Genomic DNA, 15,850 nt, shown 5'->3' with positions numbered 1-15,850 from the left:
GCCAACCCTCGTTTATCCCGGCTGGGGACTGGCACTGATACATGCTGAATCGCCTGCACCAGTGGCTGGGCTCTTTCATAGAGAAGCCGTCCTGGAGCGGAACTTCAACCTGGAGCATTCTGGCTCAGAGGTAGGGGTTCAATGGACAGAGCCACAAACCCCCTCTCGTCCTGGCAACTATTTCCTCCCTATCCAAGGCTGCATGTTGTCAGGGCCTTCCTCCTACTTGAGTCCCATTAACTCATTTAGTTGATTCACCACCTCAACCTGTTTGTCCCAACTGAAAACAGAGGATTTTTAAACACAACTTTACTATCGGCCTTCATGTTCCCTATTTGTCTTCATCCCCAATCTTTCTAGCTTCCCCTTTACTCAATTGCCTTTCATTAGTAGTCTAATTTGGCTTGATTTTACTACTCAACTGCTCCTGGGAATGTGCCTAGTTTTTTAACCCTCTGCCTCATGACCACCTATGTGGCAGACAGGGCCTCGATTTCATACCTCATCTAAAAGATGGCACCTCCCTGCAGCGTCACACTACCCCCAGTCCTGCGCTGATGCACCAATATGCTCAAGACTCTAGAGTGGGACTTGAATCTACAACTGATTTGACTCAGTGCTACATACAGAACCAAGACTAACACCTGAAGCATACTCTATTGCTGGCCCAAGAAACTTTTGTGCACTACCTTCCCTCACCCCTTTATTTTTGATTGCCAAGCCTTAATTATCCTTAGCCCGATTCTCAAGCTCCCTTCTTGAAGCCCTTTAACACTACTACCACTATCCTATCCCACCTTTAAAAGCCTTCTCAAAGCTTATTGATCAAACCAGGCCTTCAGCCACCTGGCCCAACTCAAGGCTCAGCATCCACAGTTTCTCACACTCTCGCTCCTCGCAACTTTTTTTGCTCCAAGTTTAAAACGTTTTGTAAAATGGAACTTACTTAATTTAGGAAATTACAGGATTCAGACAAACCATCATGAGACTACCAAGACAGTAGACCAACCATATGGACACTCATTTCTTAAGCTAGGAATTCTTATGTTCCATCAGAATGTGACTGTCTGGTAAAAAAGGTTTTGTTACCCACGACTTTAAAGCAGCATCTCAATACGAAGCAGAATCTCCACACTTACCATTCATCTGGAAAGGTACGTTTGTGTACGCAGTGTTGAAATGGTCATTGACTGCTCGTTTGACAATGTTTAGTATGATGTAGGCAAGGCTGGTGTACACAAAGTAATGAACTGCTAGGATCACTGTGTAGGAACCAACAATTCCACATGTCGTTATGTTCAACTAAAAACAGAAAGAAAAACAAATAAAACACCGAAACATGCAAAGCATTTAAAAATCTCAATTTTCACCAATGTGCTGTATCAATGCGTACTGGTGAGATTCCTTTATAGAATTCTAGTGGGATATTCGAGTAATTTGAGACTTGGCTGGTGAGTGTAACGTAGCTCAGGAGTAAGTTGATTTTGGATTTTTGGTTCCCAAAGTTCTGCACCACTGGGGATTTTTCCCTCACCTCATGTCTGGGTCTGTTGTAGACACGTTGATAGAGATAGATTTGTCAACTCATTGCAATCAACCTGGAGTACTGTGTACAGTTTTGGTCCCCATATTTAAGGATATACTGGCATTGGAGGCAGTTCAAAAGAGATTCACTAGACTGATTCCTGGGATGAAGGGGTTGACTTATCAAGAACAGCTAAACAGGTTAGGCCTTTATTTATTAGGGTTTAGAAGAATGAGGGGTGATCTTACTGAAATGTACAAGATTCTGAGGGGGCTTGACAGGGTGGATGTTGAGAAGATGTTTCCACTAGTAGGGGAATCTCAAACTAGGGGACATTGAATATAGGGACACTCTTAAAACTGAGATGCAAAGGAATTTATTCTGAGGATAGTGAATATCTGGAATTCTCTACACAACAGAGTTGTGGAGGCTAGATCAGTGAAAGTAGTTAATGAGGTAGATAGATTTTTGAAATATCAGGGAGTTGAGGGCTATGAGGAGTTGGCACAAAAGAGGAGTTGAGGCCTGGGGCAGATCAGCCATGATCTTATTGAATGGTGGGATGGACTTGAGGGGCTGAATGGCCTACTCCTATTTCTTAAGTTCTATGTCCTAACCAGGTGTGTGGCATCGTCTTAAAGTTTGTAAGACTCAATATTTCAGAATAATTACTTCATCAAGGTACCACCCATGGAACATTGGTCAGCAGACCAGAGGAGGACACTAATCTTATTTGATCTGTAATCAGGAGTGGGGGAGACATTTTAAACCACTTTCTGCTCTTGGTTCTCCCACTTCAGTTGTCTGTCCTACTCAAGTGAAAGTTTCTTCATCCTAGATTTTCTAGCTATAATTAGCAAGTTTACTTTCAAAAGAAAACCTAGGCAATGTTAAGTCAACAAGGATATCAAATTCACTGCCCAGTATAACTGGAGGAACTCACTGGTCTTGGACAGCTGAAGAATATCAGATACACAAATAAAATCACACTCGTAAAGGACACCCAGAAGACAGCATCATTATCGAAGGCTTTGATGTTTCCTGAAAGAAAAAAATTAGCATCAAACCTTAAACACAAAATTCATGAATTTATTTTAACAGATGAAAACTGAAATTGCAGCATTAAGATAAACTTTTATAAAGAAATCCTCAATGTAGAAATAAAAGAAAGATTTTTCCAATCAAGTAATACACTTCAAAATGGCTCAACACTATCCACAATCAAAATTTTCTTTTTTAATTTTAAAGATCAGTCTTTCATAGACTGATTACTCACCCAATGGTGTAAAGAAGATCAAAGATGACAGCAAAAATCCCAGCACCAACCCAACGACAATCATGCAGAATGCAACAGAGCCAGATCGCCACCAGCAGAGCACCAGTAAACCCCCACCGACACATCCCATGACTGCTACCAGACCCAAAACCACTGAGGAAACAAAAAAAGAGGGTTCTTAATGAAGACTATGCATCAACTTAAAATGTAGACTTAATTATGCAGTGTTAACAAGATAAAGCGTTTGGATTTAAATTCTAGAATAGCATCAGATTCAATTGACTTTGTTGCATTAGAGGGGAACAGGGGAGTGCGCATGAAGAGAAATGGGTGGGGGGGAGGGGGGCAAAGAGAGCAGGAAATAAGTTGGGCTCATAATGGCACAGCCGATGGTAAAGGCCAAGTTGTTCAAATCCCAAAAAGGGAAACTTGAAAACAGCTGCCGTAACTTGTTTTGCAATTTGTATAAATTGAGATGCGTGCCTTGAATTCAGAAATAAGTCAGTCTTATAGGTTTTTACAAAACTAGATGAAACATTTATTGAGAAATTATTTTAAGCACATGCATGTCCACGAATTACTACTACAACTTCCAAATTCCATACGTAATCCAACCCCGTTACACTTTCGTTAAAGCAACAAGACGACAGATTTTAAAAACCCAGGCAAAGAAACATGATGCCCTGACAATCCATTCAAAGCGAGTTTCCTTAACTTCAGTTCTTTGCAGACAGCAGCTTGAGGCATAGGTGAAGGCTTTTCACACTTGTTAGGTCCTAAAAAAATGCTTACCCTTACATACAGCCTTATTTTCCCTCCTTCATACATATTTTCCCCTTTGAATGTAAATTCCTTTTGTTTCACTATGTCGTTGGACTTTTTCTAACAATAAAAATCTGTGGGAAAATAAACACTTTCTAAATTTCACCCAGCTAGGTGACACATTTCACCCCCTCCTTTGAAAACAAATCTAGTCCAGTTTATTTAAAAATGGAAGTGTTCCCTTTACCTCTGTTTACCTGCTTAACATTTCAACCGTAGCTTCTCTCCCAATACAACAGAGCCTTCAGACCAGCTGCTTTTAGGCACACAGGCACAAATAATTTCTAATAAACGTGACTATATCTTCCTGGCAGGGCTTCAGTTTAGCTTCAGGAACTCATCCAAAATCAATTCCAGACCGATGCACTTAAAAAAAAAAAGGCTTTCCCTTCTTTCAGCAAGAGATGCATAATTCCACAAATTTTCTCTCACTTCATGCAAGGCTACAATGAAACAGTTGAGCTCCACTTTACTTAAGTGGATCAGATCAAGGCAAAGGACAACCCAAGCAAAATACGTCACCGGTGTTCTATTGCACACCAATGTACTTTTAAAAAAAAACATGCAGGTAAATGGGATCAAGATGAAAAAAACAAAACTGCAGATGCTGGAAATCCAAAACAAAAACAGTAACAAATACCTGGAAAAACTCAGGTCTGGCAGCAACGGCGGAGAAGAGTTGACGTCGAGTCCTCATGACCCTTCAACAGAACTAGGGCTATCTGTACCTTGCTTGTCCTGCTCTCCACTCTTAATTAGCACATTCCTTTAGATAATATCACCACCTTCAACACCTCTTTGTTCTTTTGTCTGTGACATCTTTTGGTTATCTCCACCTATCACTGGCTGCTTGTCCCAACAACCCTGCCGCCCCCCTTCTCCCCCCACCTCTTAAACCAGCTTATATTTCACCCCTTTCCTATTTTTACTAGTTCTGTTGAAGGGTCATGAGGACTCGAAACGTCAACTCTTTTCTTCTCCGCCGATGCTGCCAGACCTGCTGAGTTTTTCCAGGTAATTCTGTTTCTGTTTGGGATCGAGATGAAGATCAGTGATGATCCAATTAAATAGACGAGCAGACTTGAGCAGCTGCAAGAGTTCAGCCTATCTACAGGGGGAGGCACAAGGCAAGTTGCTATTGCAGAAAGCTGACACGGACAGGCCAAACAGCCGCCTCCTCCTCCTGTGCTGTAACCATTCTGGCTGTAACCATTCTGACTGAATTACAATGTGAAGGGAAGAGGAAAAGTTTTAATATAAATACAAGTTTCTTCAATTTGGCAATATAATAATTCTTCAGACAGGGATCCAGACAGGCAATTAGTGCCCCACAAAGACTATTCAGATATTTGATTATTGATTGGTGTTGGTATTCTGCCTAAGGCAGCAAGGTAGTCAGATCCTGTGTAGAGATTAAAAAGCAGCCATGAAATAATTAAGATCAGCTTCAACTAGAACTACCAACTCACCCCACACCAACTCAGGTTAACACTAAGTTCTGCTCCCTGTTTAAGTGTACGATTAGTATACAGTACAGGGCACCAGGTTTCATTTTGATTTGCACCCACATTAACTGAACTAATGCCTCTCAAATCAAATGCTTTTCAACCAATTTGTGCATTTTAGATTCCAGACTATTAAAACAATCAGCAGAGGCAGCCCTTCAGCCTATTGTGCTAGCTCGATGGTAGAGCAATCTGTTAATCCCACTCTGTTGTTCTTTCCTATAGCCCTGTATTTTTTCCCCCCGTTCAAGCATTTATCAGATTCTCTTTTGAAAGTTACTGTTGAGTCTCCTTTTATGACCATTTCAAGTAGCACTTTTTATTCATTCACAGGATGTGGGCTTCGCTGGCTGGGCCAGCATTTATTGCACATCCCTAGTTGCCCTTGAGAAGGTGGTGGTGAGCTGCTTTCTTGAACTGTTGCAGTCCATGTGGTGTAGGTACACCCACAGTACTGTTAGGAAGGGAGTTCCAGGATTTTGACCCAGCAACAGTAAAGGAACGGCCGATATATTTCCAAATCGGAATGGTGAGCGACTTGGAGGGGAACTTCCAGGCGGTGGTGTTCCCATCTATCTGCTTCCTTTGTCCTTCTAGGTGGTAGCAGTTGTGGGTTTGGAAGGTGCTGTCTAAGAAGCCTTGGTGAATTCCTGCAGTGCATCTTGTAGATGGTACACACTGCTGCTACTGTGCATCGGTGGTGGAGGGAGTGATTGTTTGTGGATGTGCTGCCAATCAAGTGGACTGCTTTGTCCTGGATGGTGTCCAGCTTCTTGCGTTTAGGAGCTGCACTCATCCAGGCAAGTGGAGTGTATTCCATCACATTCCTGACTTGTGCCTTGTAGATGGTGGACAGGCTTTGGGGAGTCCGGTGGTGAGTTACTCATCGCACGATTCCCAGCTTCTGACCTGCTCTTGTAGTCACAGTATTTGTTTGGCTAGTTCAGTTCAGTTTCTGGAATGGTAACCCCTGGATGTTGATGGTGGGGGAATTCAGTGATGGTAATGCCACTGAACATCAAGAGGCAATGGTTGGATTCTTTCTTATTGGAGATGGTCATTACCTGACATCTGTGTGGCGTGAATGTTACTTGATCCAGGCTTGGGGTGACAAGTGGCATGTCCTGGTCTTGCTGCATTTGAACATGGACTGCTTCAGTATCTGAGTTGTCATGAATGGTGAACATCGTGCAATCAAACATCCCCACTTCTGACCTTATGGTGGAAGGTGAAGTAGCTGAAGATGATTGAGCCGAGGGCATTACCCTGAGGAACTCCTGCAGTGATATCCTGGAGCAGAGATGATTGACCTCCAACCACAACCATCTCCCTTTGTGTTAGGTATGACTCCAACCAGTGTAGAATTTTCCCCTGATTCCCATTGACTCCAGTTTTGCTAGGGTTCATTGATGCCACACTCAGTCAAATGCTGCCTCGATGTTAAGGGCAGTCACTCACCTCGGGAGTTCAGCTTTTCTGTTCATGTTTGAATCAAGGTTGTAATGAGGTCAGGAGCTGAGTGGCCCTGGTGGAACCCAAACTGGGTGTCAGCGAGCAGGTTATTGCTAAGCAAGTGCCGCTTGATAGCACTGTTGGATGACCCCCTTCCATGGCTTTACTGATGATCGAGAGTAGACTGATGGGGTGTTAATTGGCCGGGTTGGATTTGCCTTTTTTTTTTAAAAATATAAACACAGATTGTAATCTGTAAAGTATTTCTTCACTTGGCCTCTGGTTACCAACCCTGCTGCCAGCAGGGACAATTTCTCATTTTATCAAAAGCCCTCATGATTTTGAGCACCTCTTAAATCTTTCCTTGACCTCTTTTCTAGGGGGTACAATCCCAGCTTCTCCAGTCTCCTCACATAACTGAAGTCCCTCATCCCTGGTACCATTCTAGAAAATCTCCTCTGCACCCTCTCCAAGGCCCTGACATCCTTCCTAAAGTGCAGTGCCCAGAATTGAACACAATATCCCAGCTGAGGCTGAACCGGCCTTAATCTTTTTCTAAGAGTAAAAAAAGGTTTAGCATAGCTTCCTTTTCAACTCCATTAATAAAACAAAGAATCTCATGCACTCCAGAAAATACAAACACCCTTTTCAACTTACCCCACCACCTTCAAAGATTTGTGTAAACACACACCTCTGTTCCTGAACCCACTTTAAAAGCGGACCATGTTCATATTTCCCCTCTTTCCATTTACAAAAACACACTTTTGTCTATGTATTCTGTTTTTTGTATAAACTTCATGTGTTACAAGCAAAACAGGAGCCTGCTTATATCATTCCTTAATTCACTTACCATCATAATCCAGCACAAGCATTCGTTCAAGAAGAATGAAGGACAGAAATCCCAGGAAAATGAACCCAATGAAGAATAATTCTGTAATATACAAAAAAGGTTTTCACTCAGAGACCCAAAGGCTACTGCAACTTGCTATAAGCAATGCCTTTTCTGCTTAATATCATCTGATGAAAAGCTGGGACTTAAATTCTCCAAAAATAAATCTGCATTTAACCTGTTTACAATTTGTGTCTTAAGACTTGGTACAGAAATACACAATCTGTTGGGCCAAATGGCTAGTTTCTCTCCAAGTCAGACTAGTGGTTAAACTCCCCATAAACTGTTCCTCCCATCCAGGAAAGTGTTCTCCAGATTTCCACTCCCTTTTCTGCAAAATGCTTCCTGACATCCCCCCGAGCAGCCTGCTTCTAAATTTAAGGTTCTGGCCCCATGTTCTAGACTCCTTCCATCAGAGAAAGTGGTTTATTTTTAGCTACCCTATCAAATCCTTCAAATATTTATCATTAAATCTTCTCCCAAGACAATACCAGCCTAGTCTGTGCAACTGTTCTCAAAATTTAACCCTTTTAACCCTGGTACCATTCTGGTGGATCTGCACAAAGGCCAATACATATTTCCTGAGATGCAGAGTCCAAAACTGAACAGTTACTGTGAACAAAATAAACTAGAAGTGAAGGGCACTGTTTAGACCAGTTAACCCACTCCCTCCAGAAAAGGAGAATGTTTGCATTGTTTATTCTGACCATCATATCAATGCCTGAAGCAACCATACTGTGCAAGTTAACCTTCAGGGCAAAACCCAACTCCTGTAAAAGATGGAGCTCGTTCCACTACAGAACAAGAACTTACCTGTTTTTAGGTATCTATGCCCGAAGAAGCAAACAAATAATCCAATGATCCCGACAGAAACAAAAAATATTTTTGTTGAAGTTCGTTCTAAAAAAAAACAATGAAAAATGCCAATGAGGAGGGATGATTGCAGAGTTCCCCACACAGTGAGTGAGTACAAGCTAAATACTACACATAGCAACATTTCAACACTAACCACTCATTACAGTCATCAACATCAGCCTCGTGTCTGGAGGCGCCTGGTCATGAACCTATCACCAAACCAATCTGGATGATGTTATCAACAATGGTGAACAGAATGAGGTTGAGCCAATCTCATGGTAAAACTCATTCATGCCTTATCTCTAGACTGACTATTCTGGTGATCTGCCGGCTGATTTGCCATCTTCCACCCTATACAAACTACAGCTCATCCAAAACTGCTACCTGCATCCCAAGTCACACCAAGTCTTGTCTACCCATCATCCCCATGTTTGCTGAACTACCCAGGCTTCTGATCTGGCAGCATATCCATTTTTAAAATTCTCCACTTGAGTCTTTAACCCCCTCCAGCCCATAACCCTCAACACCTGCCCACCCCCCAGCCTACAACATTCATCCAGTCTCCAATTCTAGCTTCTTATACATCCACAATTTGTCCCACCATTGGAACCTGTGCCTTCAGTTAATCTGGGCCAAAGTTCTGGAAGTTCCTCCCCAAATCTCTCACCCCTTAAAAAACTGACCCAACATCCTCATGTGGCTCACTGTCTAATGTTTGATAACATTGTGAAATGCCTGGGGACATCATATGTTTAAAAAGCACTATCGAAATGCAAGTTGTTCTTGTCGAGCTTCTCCCTGACCCTTTCTGCTTCTCCCAGTCTCATGAGAGACTGTCCAGCTTGAGTTGCCACACCATTCTCTGTGCTACTAGCTCAATTGTTTGACATGTGTGGTGCGAAGATGTGTGCTAATTAAATTAACAGCTCTCACTGCCATGTTGGACACCAACAGCTACTGAATGGCTGCTTATTTCATACTGGACTTCCAGGAGAACCTTCAACTTCACAATACTGACCATGACAAAATAAGTGATGTAAGATACCCACACAAGTTCCTTGCCATTTTTGGCCTGTAATTTCTCGATTATAACTTGGGCACATTTAGCATTAGAGAAATATTAAATTTTCAAATACACAAGTTGTAAAACCAATTGGAACCATGTCACAACCTTATCAGTGACAGCACAAGTTCTGTCCCTCAGTGGGGAAATAGGGAGCAGGGCAGAGAAAACATTAGTCTTAAGTGTAATAATATAATCTGGTCACCTGATCTCTGATACAAAGCTAAAGGGACCTTTGAACCGTTACACCACACGCAGCAACATTTTTTGGCAAGTTTTCTGCTAGTTAAAACAAGAACTTAGCACCGAGGAACATTAGAAAATGAGTCAACTGATTTGAATTAAAATCAAACAAAATCCTTATCCACAGGCCATAGCGAGAGAGAGCTGCACATAGCAATTAAACTCAAATATATATTTGCTATCAATGAGAGTCAACATTTCCAAGGATGATCATCCATGCTTTCCCCCCAGTTGGCGCACACCAGAAGGTAATTTGTATCCAATGACTTCATACCACAAAGCAATTTGGATTCAGTTACTAAAGATTAACATTACCAATCCCCCCACCATCAACATTGTGTTCACCAGTCATAAATACTGCAGCTACGAGAGCCAGAGGCTGGAAATTCTACAGAGTGTTAACTTGACTCCTGACTCCCCAAAGCCTGTCCACCACCTACAAAGGCACAAGTCAGGAGTGGAATGGAATTTATGAGCTGTTCCCAATCATAAAAGGATCAAGGACAAGAGGGGACAGGTTTAAAGTGATTTGCAAAAGCAGCACGACGTGAGAAAAAACTTCATAGTGAGTGGTCTGGGTCTGGAATGCACTGCCTGGAAGTGTGGTGGAGGCAGGTTCAATTGAAGCATTCAAGAGACATTGTTTCTATTCAAATAATTATCCAATGTGCAAGGGTACAGGGAAAAGGCAGGGCAATGGCCCTAGGTCAATGCTTATTTGGAGAGCTGGTGCAGGCATGATGGGCTGAATGGCCTCCTTCTGTGCTGTTAAGCTTCTGTGATTCTGGAATACTCCCCACTTGCCTAAGACACTAGATCTCAGCACTCTAAATAACACCACAACACCAAGACAGCACATCAGGCAAATCTTTAAAAGGACAGCATTTCTTTGCAATTCAGCACAGAGTTACTTTGGTTTCATAATCAGGTTCGGTCTCAAGAGAGACCAGTGCTGGCAGTTAGAACAAAGCTGAACCTGCACATCATTATCAAAGAAAAATAACAGAACAATTATCTTCCTGCTTATTCCACGAGTGGTTCTTCTGCCAACTAATGCAACTGGCCTGGGGTGGACTTACCAACCTTCCCCAGAGCTGCAGAAGGGAGGAATGGGGATGAATGGAGAGTGAGAACAAATGGACTTCAAAAATCCCCGACACTGCTTTGATGGCATCACTGCCTTCATTGTGCACGTGCAGAGTTTGAATGGCAGAACAGGCTGAAAGGGCTGAATGGCCTAGTGTTCCTCAAACATGCCACTATTGTCAATTACTATAAAGCATTGACACTGGCAGAACCAAAAAAAAGGGCCATGGGGGCTCTTTCTGCACACACAAGATTTAGGAACATGGAACGCTTTTAGAAATTAGGACACGAGAATAAAAAATGTTAATTTTGTAAATAAAATTCATGCAGATATTAAATTAGGCAAAACCAAATTCCCAGCATCAATGATCAAATTCACCAATTAGATGTACAGTTATCTTGTAAACTTCATCCTTTGTTTTATTGAAGCTGAACTTTGCCTTGAAATGTGGAAACTTGCCAGCCTGAAAATGTTGCCTGAAGTTTGGGAGATTTGAAATGTCCAGTCATTGTCTAAAGGAAGTGTAGGAGGCAAAACAGCTGTCGAGCTCCCTAAACGGATATAGCTTCCAAGGAGACCAGTATCAGCTAGAAGGGAAAGGAGAATGGAGGGCTCTGGGAGAGGGGGGTGGGGGTGTGGAAGGAAGGCAGTTTTGGAGATATAATTGGCTGCCACGTTCCTACAATACACAGTACAGTTCAAAAAAAGAAAGAATATCATTGGCTGCAGAGTGCATTGGGTCATCAAGGTCCTGAAAGCTTTTATATAAGCAGGTTTGCCCCCCACCACCCCAATGACTGGCAAGAAGGGAAAAAAAGTGAAGAAAGGCAGGAAAGTAGGAACCGAGATCTCCTTCTCTTAGCTAAAACATAGGTGTTACAACCAGCTAGAGATTCAATTAAGCGTTGGAAGCTGTTCAAGCCATTGGCCAAGTGAACAATTTGATACTTACCCCGAGTGTAGCAATTGTCCAGCTTGTCTGTGAAGCTGCAGCCATATGTATGGGCAGGGGTATAAGCTGATGATGTGTTCATCTCTGGATCCTTAACAATAATATTATAAATCACCCCTTGGCCAGGTATCGAGGATACAGCTACACTAGCCTTATCTTGTGCGCCCAGACTAAAAAGCTGAAATAACAGAAAATAAACAGTGAAAATAGGTCATGGTACACACAGTCTCCAACCACAAGCAAGCTCACTTCCTATCATGAAGATAATACAACAGCTTCCAACTGTTGAGTAAAGCAGACTTCTAGCTCAATTTGTGATATATATTCTATCATTTGTCTTAATTTAACTACCCGAGTCACTCATTTATTCTAAAGTCCACAAACCAGCTTGGCTGGGCTGGTAGCACACCCGAGGTCGAGAGTCTAACTCCAATTCCACAACTAATTAGTTATTTTCGGCTGGAACAGGAGTACTTGTGGATCAAAACAAAAATCAGACAGTTTGACTTTAGGTCCTGGGAAGTCACGAGTTAGTTTTACAAGAGAACTTCATTCAAAAGTCATGAAGTGGATGCAAGATGGCAGATTTGGGTCAGGAGACATGAGGCAGGGTGGGAGAAATTCGGACATTCTCTCATGACCTGTGCAGGAGCGAGCAGCCTGGAGAAAAGCTTTCCCCAATGTGATGTGAGCATCAAGTGTCTTGGGACAGACTTGTCGACCCCCCCACCCCCCAGTCCCAAAGGAAACAAAGTGACACTGATCTTCCTCCCTCTTCCCCCACCCAGCCCCAAGAACTGCTGAATTCAGGCAGGACACAGGATGCCAGCGCTGACAATGGTGACTCCATTCCTCTAAATTTGGAGAAAGAGTGGCTCCATACTAAATCAGAATTATAGGCACCAAGTTGTGTGTTGGGTTGGAGGTAGGAAGACAACGTTCAGGTAGACAGAGGCAAGCTTTGTAACGTTTATTGAACAGATATTCGTTTGATATCAAATAACTCTCAAGAATCAAATCTGTCCAAGGACAAATCAGTTGACCGTCACAATATTAGCTGTAATTCAGAAACGTTGGATCATTGCTGCTTGACACCAGAATGATTTTCCCCACTTAGGGAGTAAAAACTAGAGGCCATAATTAATCCAATCAGGAATTCAGGAGAAGCTTCACCCACAAGGAGTGGGCTAGGGGGAACAGGAGTGTTATTATGGCAGAGAAAGGAATGGAAGGGTATCTTAACAAGGGTTAGAGGAAAAACCTTGGAGCACACAGCACCAGTATAAACCTGTTGGGCTGAATGGGTTGTTCCGGTTATAAATTCTACACTGGCAGTTTTGGCAATATTCCAAACTGTGATCCAACACTAAATTACAGTATGTCATTATTCCTGTGGTTACAAAATTGCTGGGAGAAACCTGTACAGCATATACCACAAACTTCATAAATATCAATATTTAATATTTGTGTACTTTCCATCTAGAGAATTCTAAATGTTAAGCCAGTCATAACCCAAGCACTCTTTTGAAATCACTCAAAATCTTCAGCCATGAGTGACAAAAAAATTCATTCACCACTCAAAAAAAGGGAGGGGAGGGAAAAGTTACACTTTCATACCTTTACTCCATTTGCTTCCACATGTTGTACCTCAGCCATCTTCTGAAGAGAGGCAAAGAGGATCTTTTCAGTCATGTCAGTCTCTGGTAGAAAATACTGATAGACATCGTATTGAAGTCGTGATCTGGGCACTTCAGCAGCAGAGTCACACAATGGTGGAACCATTCCCCTATAACAAAAGACACTTCCTGCCTTTAGTTCAAAGGAGAAAACAAAAAACACAGCTGCTTCCACTTTGTCTCATTAAATAAAGGGATCACCAATCGGAAACACACTTTCAGGCTAAATAAGGATACATTCCAGCCAACATTCAAGCCATAATTCACCAGATCTTTATCACAAATTGCATATGATTGTACACAGTTCACAGCAGGTGTCTGTTGATGTGGTACTGTATTCATTTAAGCTATTAAGTCAGTTATTTGGGAATAACAGGATTTGACCACAATATCTTTCTTTCATCTCTATAAACAATTTGGGAATTGAAAAGAGGGAAACCAGTTTGTGAAATCGATAGCAATTAACGCAATGTTTATTGCGGACAGTATGTAACTTTGGTGACATTCCGTGGTGAAAGTTACACGGCAGTGTGCTATTCATCAAGTCGGCTGGTATGTTTCCACCAATAATCAGTAGAAGAGGATCAGTGTATCTTCAGATAACAAAGACTTCCTCAAATCAGGAGAATGAAGCAGTTTCCTTCATCTTCAAGTTCAGGGTCAGCACAAGATGGGATTTCCCCCAAAGGGTAAACCCAAATAAAAAGGTTGGATTAAGACAGGCTTGCATTTATATAGAACCTTTCGCATCCTCAGCGTCCCAAAGCAATGTAGTCAACTGCCGAAGTGTAAAATATTGTCAAGGTGGGACATACAGCAGCCAATAGCATCCAGCAAGATCTCACATTAGCCATGTGATAATGGCCAGATTGCTATATTTTAAAAATTGTTGGTTGAGGGATAAATATTTCTTAGGGCACCAAGAAGAACTCCCTGCTCTTCAACAGTGTCACCCAAGGGGGCACTCAGTCTCAGTTTAACATCCAATCCAAAACACAACAGAAAGAAAGCAGCACCTACAACCGTGCCGAGTACCACAGTGTCAGCTTGGATTTTGTGCTCAAGTGTCTGGTCCACAGATGACTGCTGCAGACAATGAAAGGGATTCATGGGATGAATTCTCAACACTGATGTTTTTCATTACACAGACCTTCCACTGCCTCACGCCCACCCCTACCAGCCTCAACACATCCATTGCCCCTTGTACAAACCTCACCTGGCTATTCAACTGTAGAAACCACCACAAGCAAGCCCTTTGCAGTTTGAGAGTGGCAATTCCAGAACAGGAGAGCCACCACGGCTAAAATCAGATCTAGCTTAACCCCTCGATAACCACAGGTTGGGGGGAGGAATGAAGCCAACACCAAGATTTAGTTAAAACAAGCCAAGAGTCTTAATCTAATTTAATCAATCAGAAGCAGGACTTTAAACTGAGCTACAGTCACCAGGGGTGCTGACTACAGGTAGACAAAAACATTAGTGCTACAGTTTTTTTTACTTTTAAAGAAATGACACACCTCCAGGGTTATTGGAGCATTGAAAATAAAGTGAAAAAACACATTCCCAAGAGATGAATCATTCCAGATCCAATCCTGCTGTCACCCAAATTTCCATCAATGTATAAACACAAATGCTATACCTACTCTGATAATTAAGGTAGTTATGAAAGTTTTCCAGATTTTTTTTTTTTTAAATCCCTAATTGTTTCCTGGTGTTCAAATCAGTTTAAATTCTTGACAATTAGGAGCCCCTGGTTTGTAGATCAAGATGAGTATCCCTCCAGAAAAAGAAAAACCAACATATTCATTTGCACTCACTGTCCAGGTGGTGTTTCCTCCTCTGGAAGCAGATTCTCTTGGCAGTACAGAATTGATGAAAAAGACAGACACGTCACTGAAGCTTTACACCTTGCCCTCATCAGGAGGGACAACACTTAACCCATTGTTCAAATTCAGCTATCCTGATCGGATCATTGAGAGAGACACGAACAAACTCGCAAATGGGCCAAAGCCCGCCACTTTCAGACCTGAAAAGTGCCCAATCTATCAAATTACCCTGGAATAGCAAGTATCTCAAAATTTGAACAGGTTAAGCAAGCTGCTTCTATACAGTGGCGGCACGAGTGGTATTTTCCACTAATAGGATGCTGTCATCAGTCCAAAAAGACATCCTGCCTACCACACAGCTGAGAAGCAGAGTTGTATGAACAGTTGACGGTGTGATGCCCGGTACATAGGCCGTTATATCCCAGTGATTGGCTGATCAAATCAAACAGCGTGTTCCTTTGGCTGTTCGTAGTACAGACCGAACTAAACCAGCCAGCGCTTGCAAAATCCAAAACAAAATGTCTGGTAGATGCAATTTTGCGATTGGCCAGCACTTGCTCAGTCAGAGCACACTAACAGCCAATTTAAGATAATTAGTGGAGCTTGTAATGTGGCTCATTTACACTTGCTAGAAGTGACAAATTCATACACAGGGACCTGTTCTCTGCAAACAAAAAGA

General features: G+C 42.2%; 1 protein-coding gene across 3 annotated transcripts in view; it reads right to left on the bottom strand.

Annotated features, from left to right (window-relative positions):
• Positions 1-15,850, bottom strand: part of tm7sf3 (transmembrane 7 superfamily member 3) — a 56,199-nt gene that overhangs the window by 4,376 nt on the left and 35,973 nt on the right. For all 3 annotated transcript variants that reach the window (XM_078536891.1, XM_078536889.1, XM_078536892.1), the window contains 7 exons: positions 13,287-13,455; positions 11,670-11,847; positions 8,283-8,369; positions 7,431-7,511; positions 2,802-2,954; positions 2,469-2,566; positions 1,140-1,302 (listed from right to left, as the gene is read on the bottom strand). In XM_078536891.1, coding sequence (XP_078393017.1) covers positions 1,140-1,302; positions 2,469-2,566; positions 2,802-2,954; positions 7,431-7,511; positions 8,283-8,369; positions 11,670-11,847; positions 13,287-13,455 — 929 coding nt within the window. The remainder of the gene's footprint in view (positions 1-1,139; positions 1,303-2,468; positions 2,567-2,801; positions 2,955-7,430; positions 7,512-8,282; positions 8,370-11,669; positions 11,848-13,286; positions 13,456-15,850) is intronic.

The sequence above is a fragment of the Cetorhinus maximus genome, unplaced genomic scaffold (genome assembly GCF_964194155.1).
Source record: "Cetorhinus maximus unplaced genomic scaffold, sCetMax3.hap1.1 HAP1_SCAFFOLD_1633, whole genome shotgun sequence".
Lineage (NCBI taxonomy): Eukaryota > Metazoa > Chordata > Chondrichthyes > Lamniformes > Cetorhinidae > Cetorhinus > Cetorhinus maximus.
The sequence above is the reverse complement of the archived record's forward strand: the minus strand, read 5'-3'. Positions and strand labels throughout refer to the sequence as shown.